Raw genomic sequence first — 14,385 nt, forward strand, 5'->3', positions numbered from 1 at the left:
TAGTCTGGTGTGTTATTATAGTGTGATGAAAGGAAAGATCAACTAAAAATAATTACAAATCTATTTCGACACTGTGTATCATAAAATAAAATAAAAACATATCAGGAGCTCATTTAGGACTGTGTTCTGCATCAAACCTCTCCAAATAAAAGTACAATAATCCATAATAAGGGTTTAGACATTGATCCTACTAAGTCCGATTAATTCAGACAATATTAAGGTCTGGAAGTTTGCAAGATGCGTTTAAACTCTGGTGGATTTATTTCCATCCACAAAGAAAGAGTAGTTTGATGTGCAATAAATAAATAAATAAACAATAATGCAAAAAAGCTTCAAAAGAGAAATGAAATATCGTGCGTAAACCCCAGATAAGTAGTCCATGTAATCCTTAAAACTCTTCATATTTCTGAGATAATCCTTGTAAACTGTGTGGATCAATAAGCGGAGGATTTTTAGCCAAGTTATTTATTTTTGCTCCTCTTGGAGGGAAAAACTGGACCACTGCGGCTCCTCTGAAACACTTGAAATAAACCTCTCTTTTCCTGGAGTTTATTCAAACAAACATGTTACCATAAACACATGAGGACTTTGAATCACCTTTTTCTTTGTATACAGTTTAGGCTAATGAACTTACTTCTGCAAAGTCTTACATTATTGTACAAAACACGTTGCAAGTTAAACATGCGTAGTTTTCTAGATTTCAGCAAACAAAATGGAAAAAAAGAACAAGTCAAAGTAACGGGCCGGTGGCACCCTGCATAGACGGTAAATAGAAAGCACACATAAGCAGTATAAAATATGTACAATAAAGGCTATATATTTTTTTTTTCATTAAGTCTGATTCTTGATATGCTCACACAGTTTTACTTGTTTTTCTCTTGCAAATCCTTGTTTTGGTCGAGACACCCCCCCCCCCTCCAGCCAGTCTTCAAAAAGCAAGCAAGCACAAAAAAAAAAAAATCCCATCGTCTGTTTCATAGGTTAGGCCTGTATATATTTACATTTATGTATGTACAATGCAGCAATGTAACACGTCTTCATCATAAAAAAAAAAAATCCGAAAAACCTGGACATTTCAATTGCTGTGCAAGTTCAATGGTAAACACATAACCCGCATAATCCATTTTTTTGAAAAATGATTGCAACTAATCCAGTTTAGTTGTCTTTTTTTTAATCATCCGCAGGTAGCCTAAGCTGTTACACCGTGTCCGTTCATCACATATATTTATTTAATATCTAGGCCCTGCTGCAGGCCCGTCAGCTGTTGTATTGACAGGCGTTCAGGCTGGATCCGGGGCTCTGCAGGCTGCTGTATCCAAAGGTTGGGTGCTGTTTGGATTTGAGTCTGAGGGTGGCCAGGCTGGAGTTGCATGTGTCCCGGTAAACGCTGTACGGAGAGCCGGGAGGCCCGTACGGACACGCGGATGACGACATGGCAGAGTTGATGCCTGACGTACCGATCCCGTTCAGGTTGCTTATATTATTGAGACCGGGGGTGGGCATGCCCGGCACGGCGGAGTGGCCCATCCCGGATGCCATGGTCATGGAGGAGATGGAGTTCGGTGCCGAGAACATGGACTGCGAGGTGAGGGGGCTCATGGAGTTGAAGAAGGTGAAGTTCTTGGTAGTCAGCGGCGCCGGAGTCAGGCCCTTGTTTGTCCAGTTGTTGTAGGTGTAAGCCGGGTACATGTCGTCGTAGGGCTGCATCAGGCCGCTGAACTGTGGCAGGTAGCTGTTCTTGCACAGGTCCATCTGTTGGTTCCGCTCCCGCTTCCTCCACTTGGCCCGGCGGTTTTTGAACCACACCTGGAGGAGACACACGGGGTTAGTGCATGTGGAGATTAATGGACACACAGCAGCGGAGCAGATTTATCAAGAGGCTCAAGAAACTGTCAGAAATATTATTAATGTATTCCTTTTTTTCTTCTCCATATTAACACTTCCATGTCTTATAGCCCTAAAATCTAAAACATGTCCCAAGTAGGCCTATGTGGCACTAAAATTAGACTTTTTATTAGAAATGACACTACACTGGGTTTTAAAAAAATCTTAAATTGTGTAAATAATAACAATTAAGTAACATTTCTGGGAACATTTAGAAGATCAAACCCTTGTTAGTGCTGCTGCCTTTATTAAAAACAAAACAAAACAGTATAACAAATACAAAATAGTATGTGTGCTTTTTTTTAAACTCTAAATGAATGTTTGCATGTTTCTCTTAACTTGTGTGGGCTAAATTTCTTTCAAAAAGTCACAATTTGAAGCCCCATGCCCTGCCATCTGACTGACAGATCTTTAATACACACACACACACACACACACACACACACACACACACACACACACACACACACACACACACACACACACACACACACACACACACACACACAGTAAAATGACTGTATTTCTGTAATTTTCAGTTGTGATCATTTGAGAAACACACAAAGGCTTATTTGCCTCGTGGTCAAACCTTTTAAGTTCGGCTCTATAAATAAAACAGTTTATTTATGGTCACATAAATCAGTTTGGACCTTTTTAAAACAAATTAAAAAAACAACTCAGTGCTCAGTTTCTCTCAGGCCTTGACTGCTGATTAGTATGAAGGATGTTTAATGAAATGCTGATGAAGACATGATTGAGATAAACGGCGTTTCAGTGTTTGCATGTAAAAATAAAAAATGTTTTATTTCCCTCATTGAACACTTGACTCAAATCCTCACAATCAGTCAACGGGGGAAACCTTATTTTAAATCAGACAGCAGCTGCTGCTCTTTAGTCCAATCGTCAAAATCTTTCACTTAATTCAAATAATAGTGTTTGAAAACCAAGATTCGACTATTTAAATTGAAACAGAAACTACAGTAAGTAGCTGTCAGTTCCAAACTGCTGTTTTTTGTTTGTGTTGTTTGTGTATTGAAGTCTATTATTAAAATACATTAATATTCAGTTGTGTTCAGATATTTGTGCAGAAGATGTTAAATGTCCTCTTCATAGAAAATAATATTTGAATGATTAACAAAAAGTAGTATTTGTAAAAAACAAAACAAAAAACATCTAACGTGAGTCTTAACATATTTGCATGTTTAATATTTTTTTTTACTATTAATCACGTAGAAAAACAACAACAATTTAACTCCTGTTATGACAGTGATTTTCTATTGCACCATATCTAGCAATGAAATGTATCTGATACCTGCTTTGCACGGTGGTAAAATAGAGGCCTGGGTGTATATATCAGTATGTAGGTCAGACTCCCAAAAATAAAACCAACATGTTTACAACATGAATCACGCGCGCACAGACGGACGACTGTAAATGAATCAGAAATGGGCCTCTGGATATCTTCACACCTTATCGAAACCTGACAAAATATCCGTTAGTCGGCACTCTGCGAGTCATTTTTAATTCATAGTAGAAACAGTTTACAAGTGGTATCATCAGAGCGGGCCCACGGCGGCTATTTATAGACCCGCGAGGAACAGGGTGCTGCGGACAAATTGTCCACAAAAGACATGAGCGATGTGACAGCAGAACTGCGCAGGAAACACGCAGCTACGCTTCACAGCACTGTCTCATCTCGTGTGTGGCTCCAGCCAAAAAAGTAAAAAAAAAAAAAAAAGAAGAAAAAAATTGAATTAAAAAGATACTTTGAGTTTGAATGTCATGTTAACGAGCAACAACTAATTAAAACTATTTAAACGAATAGTTGGCAACACTCAAAAGACTTCGTCCCACTGAATATGTGTTTCGCTTCATTAAATGGCATTAATAAATCAGGTCTAAATGCTTAAGTGGTAAAACTTCACTAAAAGCCCAAACATGATTTGTGACATATTCAGACTGTTCTGTGTCAATCTGCGCTTTTTACAACGTTTTCTTTTTATTCCACCCAAATAAAAGGCTGCGCTGTTTGTAGAATTCCCCACTCATTGGCTCCAGAAATGAGGGATCCAGCACTCTGAACTACTTCTAAGATTTTTTTTTTTACGGTTTCCCTACACTTTCAATATTTTTTATGCAATTTGAGACGGTGGATTCTGCAAGGACAGGCCGCCAGGCGCCAGTTGCTGGAAATGAAAACCTACTGCAATTTTTCGTGTTTAATGCACGTTTCTTACTTAAAGTTGTTTGGACCCAGAAAGGAGAAACCTGCATGAGGACCTATACGGAGTAATTGAGTCCAACATTTATTAAGCCACTCAAAGTAAAAAGCAACGTAGTGTGTCAACGTTCTACTTTTAAATGGACCATTGACATAAAACAATTCAAATCACCTAATGTTGGTTGTATAACATATTGTTTAAAAATTATTTCCCTCAAAAAGTTGGTAAATGTATCGTCCTGTGTGCTGAATAAATATAAGCACATGATGGTTCTGTTCTTGCAGAGCTCCAGTTTTCCTCTGCGGGGAGAAATAAGGGTCCAGACTTGTGATGATGTCATAAAAAGACAAATGCTTCATTAGCAGCGCCAATCCACCTTTAGACAGGATGTCATTTCCAGCACATCTAAATAGTTTAATATATTGTGTATTTCCTGCAAAATGTTCAGCATGAATAATGTTTTTTTTTTTAAGGGTGAACTTTTAGTCCCGTTTGTGTCAGAAATGCGCGCGGTGCTGAGTTGCTTTAATAATGGAAGACTTTGGATGCACTCTAGCTGACAGTCAGTGATGATTGCAACTTAACAAATGTTAATTCTGCAGTTTTGAAAATATCCCAGTTTTTTGTCAAAGGATTTTCTTCAGGGCCTGTCTGAATTATATCACGGATTAAATGTAAAACCACTGCTGTAATTGAGATAAAAAAGGTTGGATGTTTATGTTTTCATTCAGTTGTAGCACAGGACGCCGCATTTAAAATAAAGACCTCAGTTCCGCACATAGTTCGGTCAACATTTTTTGAGTTTGATTTTAGGCAAATCAGTGGTCAAATTAGCAGCAAATAATAATGGGGATACTTAACGCACTTATCATATGGCTTTCGTTTCAATCCATTAACTTAAAGTTTACGTTTTTAGTAAGTTCTTGTTTTTTGTAATGTTTTTTTATCCTCTGAGTTTGATTCAATTTCTTTGGTCAATGTGTCTCAGTTATTTCATTAATTAATCGAGAACTCTCCTGCCCGAAAAAAATCACAAAAAGCCTCAATGTATTTGTCTAATCTTATTTAAGCACGCATGAGGCACACTTTACGCACGGCCGGTGGCCTGCCTGCTGGCTTCTTACCCGGACTCTGGCCTCGGTCAGGTTGGTCCACACGGCGATCTCCTCCCTGGTACTCATGTCCGGGTAGCGGTTCCTCTGGAAAGTGGCTTCCAGCTCCTGCAGCTGCTGGCTGGTGAAGTGAGTCCGCTGCCGCCGCTGCTTCTTCTTCTTGGGATCGTCCACGTTGCCGTCATCGCTCCTGTGTTCAGCACTCCTCTCCTTTTCTGTGGATCGTAAATCAGGGTGAAATGACATTATGATGCAGCTGTATGGTACTTACATAGTATGCTAATAGATTATATGTTTGCATTTAAGATGTTAGTATTTGGATTTATACATTTCAGAGTGGAAATGCAGCGATGTGCAAAAGTAGCTTCTAAAACTCTGGGTCAACTGAAAAGGCCTGTCAGCCTATGAATACTTTACAAAGTTCTTTAAAATAAACCAGAGGAGAAGTGACTGACTAAAGCCAAATATTTTACAAGTATATCTGTGAGTTTTGTGTCGATTATTTCAAACACACACTTAAGTTTGCCTCGGTTTACATTAATAGATCAATATGACTTTTCTTTACGAGGTCTGCCCTCTCTTATCTACCAACGCTATCTTGTATGCGTGTCCTTACAAGATTGCCTCGTTAATCTGAAGGGTCAACACGTGCAAAGGTTAAATCACAAAACAAGAATAATCACCAAAAATAAAAAAATTAAAAACTAATTGAAACCTGAAGCCACAAAACACAATTTATAATGTAAACCCTATAAATAATGTCAACCCAAGAAAGGAGGAATTATTGACAATCACCCATATTTCTTTGCCATGCATACTTTGACGACTGACACAGAAAAAATATGTTTTTCTTAAAATGAGGCCAAGCTAAAGGACAAGAAGCTTTTTGGAAGAAAAAAAAAAGTAAATTCAGTCCTTCTGGCTTTCCATTTAGATTGGTGGACGAGCCCAATATTTATAGTTTGTTTTAATGCATTTACTGACAGCAGGCCAGGCTGTTCTGCACATTTTTCCCTGACAGACCTCAGGATCCTGCCAAGTATTTGGTTCAGCCAGCGCAATAAACAGAAAATGGGATGTAACAAATCTTAGCTATTCCTTATTCTGGTGTTTTTGTACACATTAAACTAGAGAACAAAAATAGATCAAGTTAAGATTTAGTAAAAATATGTCCATGTAATTTATCCATGTGGATGTTGCATCGTAACATACGGAAATAACCCGTCATTGCAGTAAGAATAAACAACACTGGAACTACAAGTTAACTCAAATAATCAGTCTCCCTGTTTAGTAGCTTTAACCTGTGACAGCTCACCGTAAACGTGCGTATGGAGACGTTAAATAAACTGTTATTGCACTTAGAAGAAAAAAATCGAGTTGCTAAAAAGCACTCTGACTGTGTACCTGCCAACTCTGTGTCTGAAGACTCGCTGCTTGAGTTCTCTAAAGTTTCCCGACTGCTGTTTGAAGTTCTGGGTAAATGAAACGCGGGCGCCACGTCGCGGGGCGGCGGTGCTCTCACTGCCTCAGCGATTCTGTCCAAATTCATCCCACCTTGAAGAGAAGGATGCGTACAAAGAGGAAACGGGGGTGAATCCTGGGCTGCACAAAGCTTTCCTCAACAGCTACTCTACAAAAAATCCACCCGCTGCCAGACACACACGGCGACATGAGAGAATTAAGCATGCAGGGAGAATTTCCACGAGAGTTTTGTCCTTCCAAGAAAGAAAGAAGAAAAAAAAAAAAAGCCAGCCCCCCTTTCCCTCCAATGCAGCAGTGACGACCCAATGCGCACTCCTTCTATCCGCTGAAGAGAGAAGCTTCTGCCCGCTGTGACCGAGAGGAAGCTCCGTCTCTCCAATCCACACATGAGACCCACCCATCTGCTACGTTCAACCTCCCCAAAACGAGCGAGTCCCACCCACTGCCCGCTGCAAGAAAACACATCCACCCAGACAAGATATTTAGTCTGACGTCAAGCTAAAAACCAATGAAAAAACGTGTGATTAATTAATTGGAGGTTTGTTTGTTTTTTAGTCGCATGCAAATATCTATAATCAAGTTTGAGTGGAGGAAAAAATCAAAAGCAACCCGTCTGAACAAAAAAGCCAATTCATACCAAGTGAATGTATGTACCCTGCTGGCAGCTTTGTTACCTGAACATACTTTTTAAGGCACAGCATTACACTGGAAGTCTGGTTATGTTTTGCAGCGTTCGCTCTTACTTTTCTCCAGCGGGGTCACCTATCGGGAGCGCGCAGGGTAATGCTTTGCTCTCAGAGTAAAATAGGCCTTTGTTATTCGTGCAGGCATGTTTTGAGATGTGTCCGGTGTAACGCAGGCGGGTGCGCTTATACACACACTCCCACACGATGTCGACTATATCTTGGATATGTACTGAGCTGAATAAACATTTGCTATCCTCGCTGGCCTGCCCAGTTACTGTTTCCTCAGAAGGAGAAGTGCACGATGATATGAATATTATTGTGTGTTTAAATGAGACACTGTAAACTGACAAGTGTCGCTTTATCAGCTCCTTGCTTCTCCTTCCCTCGACTCGGACAAATAAACAATCAGGACTAATTCAAGCCAGGCAGATCAGAGCTCTCTCTTTCATTACTAAACGCACGCTGTGTTTTGTACCTGCACTCTGTGCTTTCTGTAGCAGGGCCAGCACCAGGCTGCTTTCTACCAAATAAGTCAGTGAATAATAATCTGTTGACAGCAGTAGATCTGTCTGCGCAGCACAGCCGCCGGTTTGTAATCAAACATCAATAGAAACTTAGTTGAAACTTCAACAACATACCTTCAGTTTCCTCACATCCCACTCTGACTGCTGGATTTCAAACTTTCAGCACAAATCCCATTATGACTGACTGTCCGCTAATATAATGAGATCACAGCTAACCTAAAAATGCAGTTAATTAGCTACTGATGTGATGACGACATAGTATAATGAGCCTTTACTCTGTTTTGTTGGCACTGAAGTTAAGATGTATGTTATATCCCAGTGGAGACTGACAGTATTCAAGCCATCTGGAATCCAAAGCCAATTAAATCCTGTGGTATATTTTAGATGAAGCTGAGAAGAATTAAGTGTGAATATCAAAAATGCAAATGAAGTGTTGATTCCAGGGAGTCCTCTGGTTGGATTATAATCTGTCATCTCTGACACGCATGCACAGTGCGTGCATTGCCTCACAGCGCAGTTAAAGTGAGCTGTAACCCTCTGAACATCAGTGAGCCGGTGCGCAGAATTGAGGAGCTTCGTCCAGATGTGGACTTGCTGATCTGTGTGTGCTACACTGTAGTGGTATATGCATCAATACACTGCAGCAATGCCGAGCCTGCAGTGGACATTTTTAACAAAACTTACTCTGTTAAAAAGCTGCTCATGAATGTCTCGATGTCAATTAGTTTGACGTCAGAATGGCACCAGGTGAGGCCTCATCACAGGCCATTTCTTTATGGTATTCATGAGATGGAGTTTTTAAAAATGTATTTTGTTTTAAGCTGTAATTTTGATTTACCTTTTGTTTCTTTCTCACGCAATATGCCCATACAGGCCTTATTTTCACACATGTAACAATGTATGTGCAAGATCAATAGGTTTGAGCTAAGTCCCCTTTTACTAGCCCGTTTTAAGCCTTTGGACTCTTAAAATCTTATTTTCCTCAAATCAAACACAAACATTGGAGCGAGAAGGCATTACCAGTTCGCCCAGTTTTCCAATTTTCTTCAGTTTGTCTTGAATTCAAATCTTTTTTCATTTGTTTGTGTCTCTGCGCATTTTAGCTATATGTAGACAGAAAACACAAATTACGTAATTTCAAAAATGTCCTTTTCTTGTGTGGTTACTGGCTGCATGATGACTGACTTGTTATCTCCCGGCCTGTAGCTACATATGTCAGGTAAATGTGCACCGGCTCAGCCAGGCCTCACAGTCTGACTCGGACGGTCCCCGGCGCCAGTCTAGAGCGTATTCGGCCATTGTGTGACCGTGACTTTTGACATGAGATCCCCGTCCGACCGGAAAACTCCCCTGAAGGCCCTTTCAGAAGACAATTGTGCAAGCTCTCAACAATCACTTGCCTTTTTCTATCTATATTTGTTCACTCTCTGTATGCACAGAGCGTGTTTCGAAGAGAGAGGGGCTCATAGAAGGCCCTCTATTATATTTCTACACATTACAGGGGCGCTATATGCATTCCTTTTAATGAAAATATCTGCATATGTAGAATTTTTGTTACCCATTCCACATGTTTTGGTTTTTTAAAGCAGAATTAATTAACCCTTAATTAAGAATATCCAGCTCCACCATGATGCGTCATGCTGGCCTGCTGTGTAAAGTCAGTCCTGTAACAATTATGACCATCACACATAACCTACCAAAGTATCCTTGTTCGGAACTAACTGTCCCCACCTGTCTACTGATTTTCTGAGCTGCATGCAATTGCGTAAAATGGTTCTGAGGAGATATTTGGGACAGAATGCACTGATCACGCGCAGCGCTGCATAGGAGAAGTGATGATGCATTTTTTAATAAGTGACCTCGAGGACCTGGTCAGCCCATTGTGACAGCAGGTGTTATTTACTATGCAGGTCTGAACACTGAATGGACTGAACGTCGGAATAGGTGCGTGTTAGTTTGCAGGGGTTAATGGGTGCACTGCGTGTGTTATTGGGTAAGTGCGCATGACTATGGGTGGCCCAATATACGGTCATTTAGGGGCAGTAGTGCAGTTGTAGCCTGTTCTTTAAAAAGAACTGAAGCCGATCTATAAAACATTTAAGAAAGAAACAATATCGAAAATGATCAACTAAAGGATTGTTTTAAAAAATCCAGCAGGCTTATTCTAAGGAAAGTACAGCTCAAACATATAGTTGAAACGTTTTCTCTATAGAATATCACCGCAGCATTACAGTAAACTAAAATTCAATCACATCGCAATAAACTCAATGACCCTTTAAGTACCCACGGGAATATGGGATTTACAACACATGGAGATTTTCCATGGAGGAGTTGATAGTTCCCGTGATTCTACTTTCCTCTGTCCTCCAGCAGATATTACAGGCTGATAGATGGAGGTAATCTAAATACTCAGCCTCCTCAGCCTGCATCCCTGCCTGCGTCCTGCTCCTCCTCTGCTCTGGAGGGCACTTGCGTGTGATGGATGAGTTAAAAAGCCTTTCCATCCGGCACGACAGGTTAAAGGCCAGTGGCAATGCAAACACTCATATTTTTCTCCAAGAAGTGAAAATAAACTCGGCGAATGCCGTTAATCACACACCAAACACACAAAAATATAAGCCTGGTGTATTTTTTTTTACCCTCTCTTCACTGAAAGGCAACCAAGCAAAGTAAAGTAAAGCTAACCACGGGGCCAAAAAACAAAGCATATAGAAAATTAAAGCTGGCGAGCAGACTCAAGGGAAGGGCAGCAGTAGGGATGTAACTGGAGACGGTGGGTAACTGGAGAAGGACAGAGCTGATTATTGCCTTGGTGATGGTTTTCTCTGCTTGGTCCAAGGCCAGTTTGACCTGGAGCCTGACAACCAACAAACAACCTGACAGGTGTAAATAAAACAACGCCTCAAATGGTCATCATAGTGAAAACACCGATGAGAGAAATATATTAAAATGCCAGAAAATGTTGTTTTTTTCATGTCCTTTATATTACTCTCCTCATAAGGCGAAATTTTACTCAGCACAGCTGTTTACTGTGGTTTTATATTTTAAAAAAAGGTTGATCACTTGAGTTGAAGTGGAATTAGTTCTCAATATGTGAACAAATACATTTGTAAAACACCAAAAAAACTGAGTGTTGACTCCTAAAAAAACAATAAAATTAATCTTTTGCAACTTTGACTACACAATAACTTTAATAAATGGCAAAATATTATCATCTACTATTAATAACGATCTCTTTCAGTTAGTTTGTCTTTAGAATAATTGTTTGTCCACTTTGTGTTTTCCTGTTTTAATTTAGCACCAAAGCATTTAGTTTGAAGCTACTTTCTTAGTAGTATAAATAATTATTTCCTGCGAGAAAATTAGGTTTAAACAGATTGTACACAAACAGTTTCCTCCTCACGAGTCTGGCAATTAAATGTCTAAAAACCCTCCAGATATTTTCCAAAGGTTTTCAGTCTCCATCTTACGCACGGCTCTTTCTTTTGGTCTGTGGTTAAACCCAGGCTGACAGAAAACCTCCTTTTTTGATTTCTGACCTAAAACTTCATTTGATGGTACAAAAAATATTCTGCTTTGGGAAAATATTTTCCTCCTGAATAGAGCTTTTTGATGCTTGCAGTCCTTCTGGCTTGAAATGTTACCTCCTGCCCCCCCCCCCCCCTCTCTTTTTTCTTTTCAAAGGCAAAACAACTTGCCAGAAAATCATCTAATAAGAAACCAGACACACAAAAATATAGATGTTCTGTGTGTAAAAACTGAGCTGTGGGATACATTGTTGAAAATGTTGTAGGGTTTTCTCAGTGTGCTTTCAATGATTTCCGCGCGCTCCCAGATTCATCTCAGCGTGTCCTAAATGCTGCACGCATTAATTCACCATAGCCCCCTTATTGTTTCTAAAAGCCAGATGCCTGTGAGCACACGTCCCTGTGTGCTGTGAGATTGACCAAAAACGAGTTCTGACTTTGCTGCGAAACAACACTACAGCATATTTTTGCTTTATACATAATATTTTTGCAACGGACAGTATACACAGTCAAAAAAATGAAAAACACAACTTCTCTCAGAGGAAATTTAATTATTAACCCGATAAGTAGAACATGTCATACCTGGATCAGCGCAAGAAATCACATTCTTCGACAGATTCAGTTCCATTCCACTTGCCTGAAAACACAAAACAAGAGGGCTGCATCAGGAGAAAATGTCAAGCATATAAAACAATCAAATACATTTATTTCCCTCTCTTTAATTTAATAATACTCGTGTTATAATCAACAATTTTTGATGCTGTTAAGTTAGTTCAAAACTTTGTATTAAGCCGTGCAATAATAAACTACAGCAGAACAACACAGAAAACGTCATATTCATGTTGGACTATTTTCTGAATTCTCAAACACCTACTTTTTACAAAATGACAAAAACAAATAAATATGTTAAAATAAGGAAAATTCTAAGGCAATGCAACCACTATAAATAACAAAAAATAAATAAATAAAAAATAACATTCCTAAGCACTAATATTAAATCAAATAGCAAAATTCACTCACAAATATAAAACTATTATTTATTGTACTTTAATATATTTATATCTATATATTTAAAATATTCATGTTTTTGGCCTTTAGTGACATCTGTAACACAACATGGTAAAAAAAAAAAGAAGGTTTATCCATGCCATGATACTAGACAGACACACACACACACACACACACACACACACACACACACACACACACACACACACACACACACACACACACACACACACACACACACACACACACACAACCCCTCTTATCTACAGGAATCCCTCTGCTGCTTTTATGTCCACAGTAAATCTTCACTCATCTCCTCTTTTCTGTCCCTCAGAGGTCACACGCTCCAGTGTGCGCACCCGCCTGCACGTATTTTCATTTGGTTCATTTAAGGCGTCATTCAGGGATTAATGCAGATTTGTGCTGGAGTACACTGGTGCATAGCAAGCTAAATGCTGACAGCGATGCTCAGACACTTTGAATATCGCTGACTCTCTTTTAGCTGACTGAATGATTCTTTTTACAGGCGCTGCTGCTGTTTTACTCCAGAAATAGTTGCCGTTGCTGTGCGTAAAGCTCCACTTACTCTCCGGCCTCTCTACGGTCAATTGCCTCTCTGACCCCAACTACCTGACAACAAGCACCGCACAGTTCAGCCAGCAATTGTAAACATCTAATTTTCTTCAACCCAGACTCGTGTCTAATTCACAGTTGCAACATATGAAGCGTAAGACGACCCAGAGCGAGATGCCTGCCAACCTTTCTGACCGACCCCCAAAGCCAAAATTCAATGAGTTGAGAGACAAGGTGCGTGCTGTACTCACCATTTGGTTCCCAGCAGAGTCAGACGACAGAAAAAAAGGAATAAAGCCTCAGAGTTTCCCCATGCAGGTGTTCAATAAATCCACTTTAGCGTCGGCTGCGCGTAAACGCTGCGTCCCCGGTAATCAGCGCTTTGGTTGAGTGTCCGCGGCGCTGTCTTGGTTTTCTTCACCAGCGGTCTGCAGCACGCCTTGTGGTGACGTCATGAGACCGCAACTACCCCCCCCCCGCCCCCCCAGTCCCCAGCCGCCGCGCCGCCCCCCACCTCCCCGGTCGTACTCATCTTCCTCCTCCTGTGCCCCCATTCTTCTCCTTCTCCTTCTCCCAGCTTCTTCATCTTTATCATTTCATCCTCATCTTCTTCTGATTCAAGCCTTTATACTTAAAATAATTATCTTCATCCCTATCCTCATCCTTACTTCTCCATCCCAAATTGAATCATCATATTTATTTTCAAATGTATAATTATATATTATTATCATTAGCAGAATTCTTGCTATTATTATAATTGTTAATATTGTTGTGTGACATGCCGATTTTAAATATTTTATGGTATTAAAAATACGCGTGTGTTATACTCTTATAATTTCCTCTGTATTGTGTGTGTGTGTGTGTGTGTGTGTGTGTGTGTGTGTGTGTGTGTGTGTGTGTGTGTGTGTGTGTGTGTGTGTGTGTGTGTGTGTGTGTGTGTGTGTGTGTGTGTGTGTGTGTGTGTGTGTGTGAAGCTGTAACAGTAGCTGTAAAGAAAAACATTTTCGGCGGGAAAAGATTATGCTTAAGTGTATTTTTATGATGCACATTAACTGAGCATCACGCGCAATCCACCTTTTAATGAGCCTTTCTATGAAGTCACACACTGTAGGTAGAGGTTGAATTATTACTGTTAGACTACTGAAAGTCCAACAGACCCGGCAGATGTATTATTATTATTATTATTATTATTTTATTGTGTTTAAAGTAGGATTTTATTTGTTTTACAAAGATCAAAACATACTATAATTTAAACTGAACAGATCACACAAGCTACCATTCATTCTCATATTTTCATTGTGTTATTTTACCTGTCAAACACGAAATATCCCAATATAATACTCAATTGGCAGCAATTCTATAATATT

General features: G+C 39.8%; 1 protein-coding gene across 2 annotated transcripts; it reads right to left on the reverse strand.

Annotated features, from left to right (window-relative positions):
- Positions 1–1,257: 1,257 nt before the first annotated feature.
- pitx1 (paired-like homeodomain 1) lies at positions 1,258–12,065 on the reverse strand. 2 transcript variants are annotated; one of them, XM_062433248.1, is made up of 4 exons: positions 12,020–12,065; positions 6,623–6,772; positions 5,231–5,433; positions 1,258–1,806 (listed from the first exon to the last, which is right to left on the reverse strand). In XM_062433248.1, exons 1-4 carry the CDS (start codon positions 12,063–12,065, stop codon positions 1,258–1,260), a joined length of 948 nt encoding a protein of 315 aa, XP_062289232.1. The 2 variants fall into 2 exon arrangements, with proteins under 2 accessions (XP_062289232.1, XP_062289233.1); XM_062433249.1 differs by lacking the exon at positions 6,623–6,772.
- Positions 12,066–14,385: the final 2,320 nt, after the last annotated feature.

The sequence above is a fragment of the Scomber scombrus genome, chromosome 14 (assembly GCF_963691925.1).
Source record: "Scomber scombrus chromosome 14, fScoSco1.1, whole genome shotgun sequence".
Classification (NCBI taxonomy): Eukaryota; Metazoa; Chordata; class Actinopteri; order Scombriformes; family Scombridae; genus Scomber; species Scomber scombrus.

What these genes read in the sequence shown, in the direction of transcription:
- pitx1 (XM_062433248.1), bottom strand. Translation starts at nt 12,065, where the DNA reads ATGGAACTGAATCTGTCGAAGAATGTGATTTCTTGCGCTGATCCAG. An exon ending in GATTTCTTGCGCTGATCCAG is followed by an intron (nt 6,773 to 12,019) that starts GTATGACATGTT and finishes CTTCTCTTCAAG; the next exon opens with GTGGGATGAATTTGGACAGA. An exon ending in TGACCGAGGCCAGAGTCCGG is followed by an intron (nt 1,807 to 5,230) that starts GTAAGAAGCCAG and finishes TGTCTCCTCCAG; the next exon opens with GTGTGGTTCAAAAACCGCCG.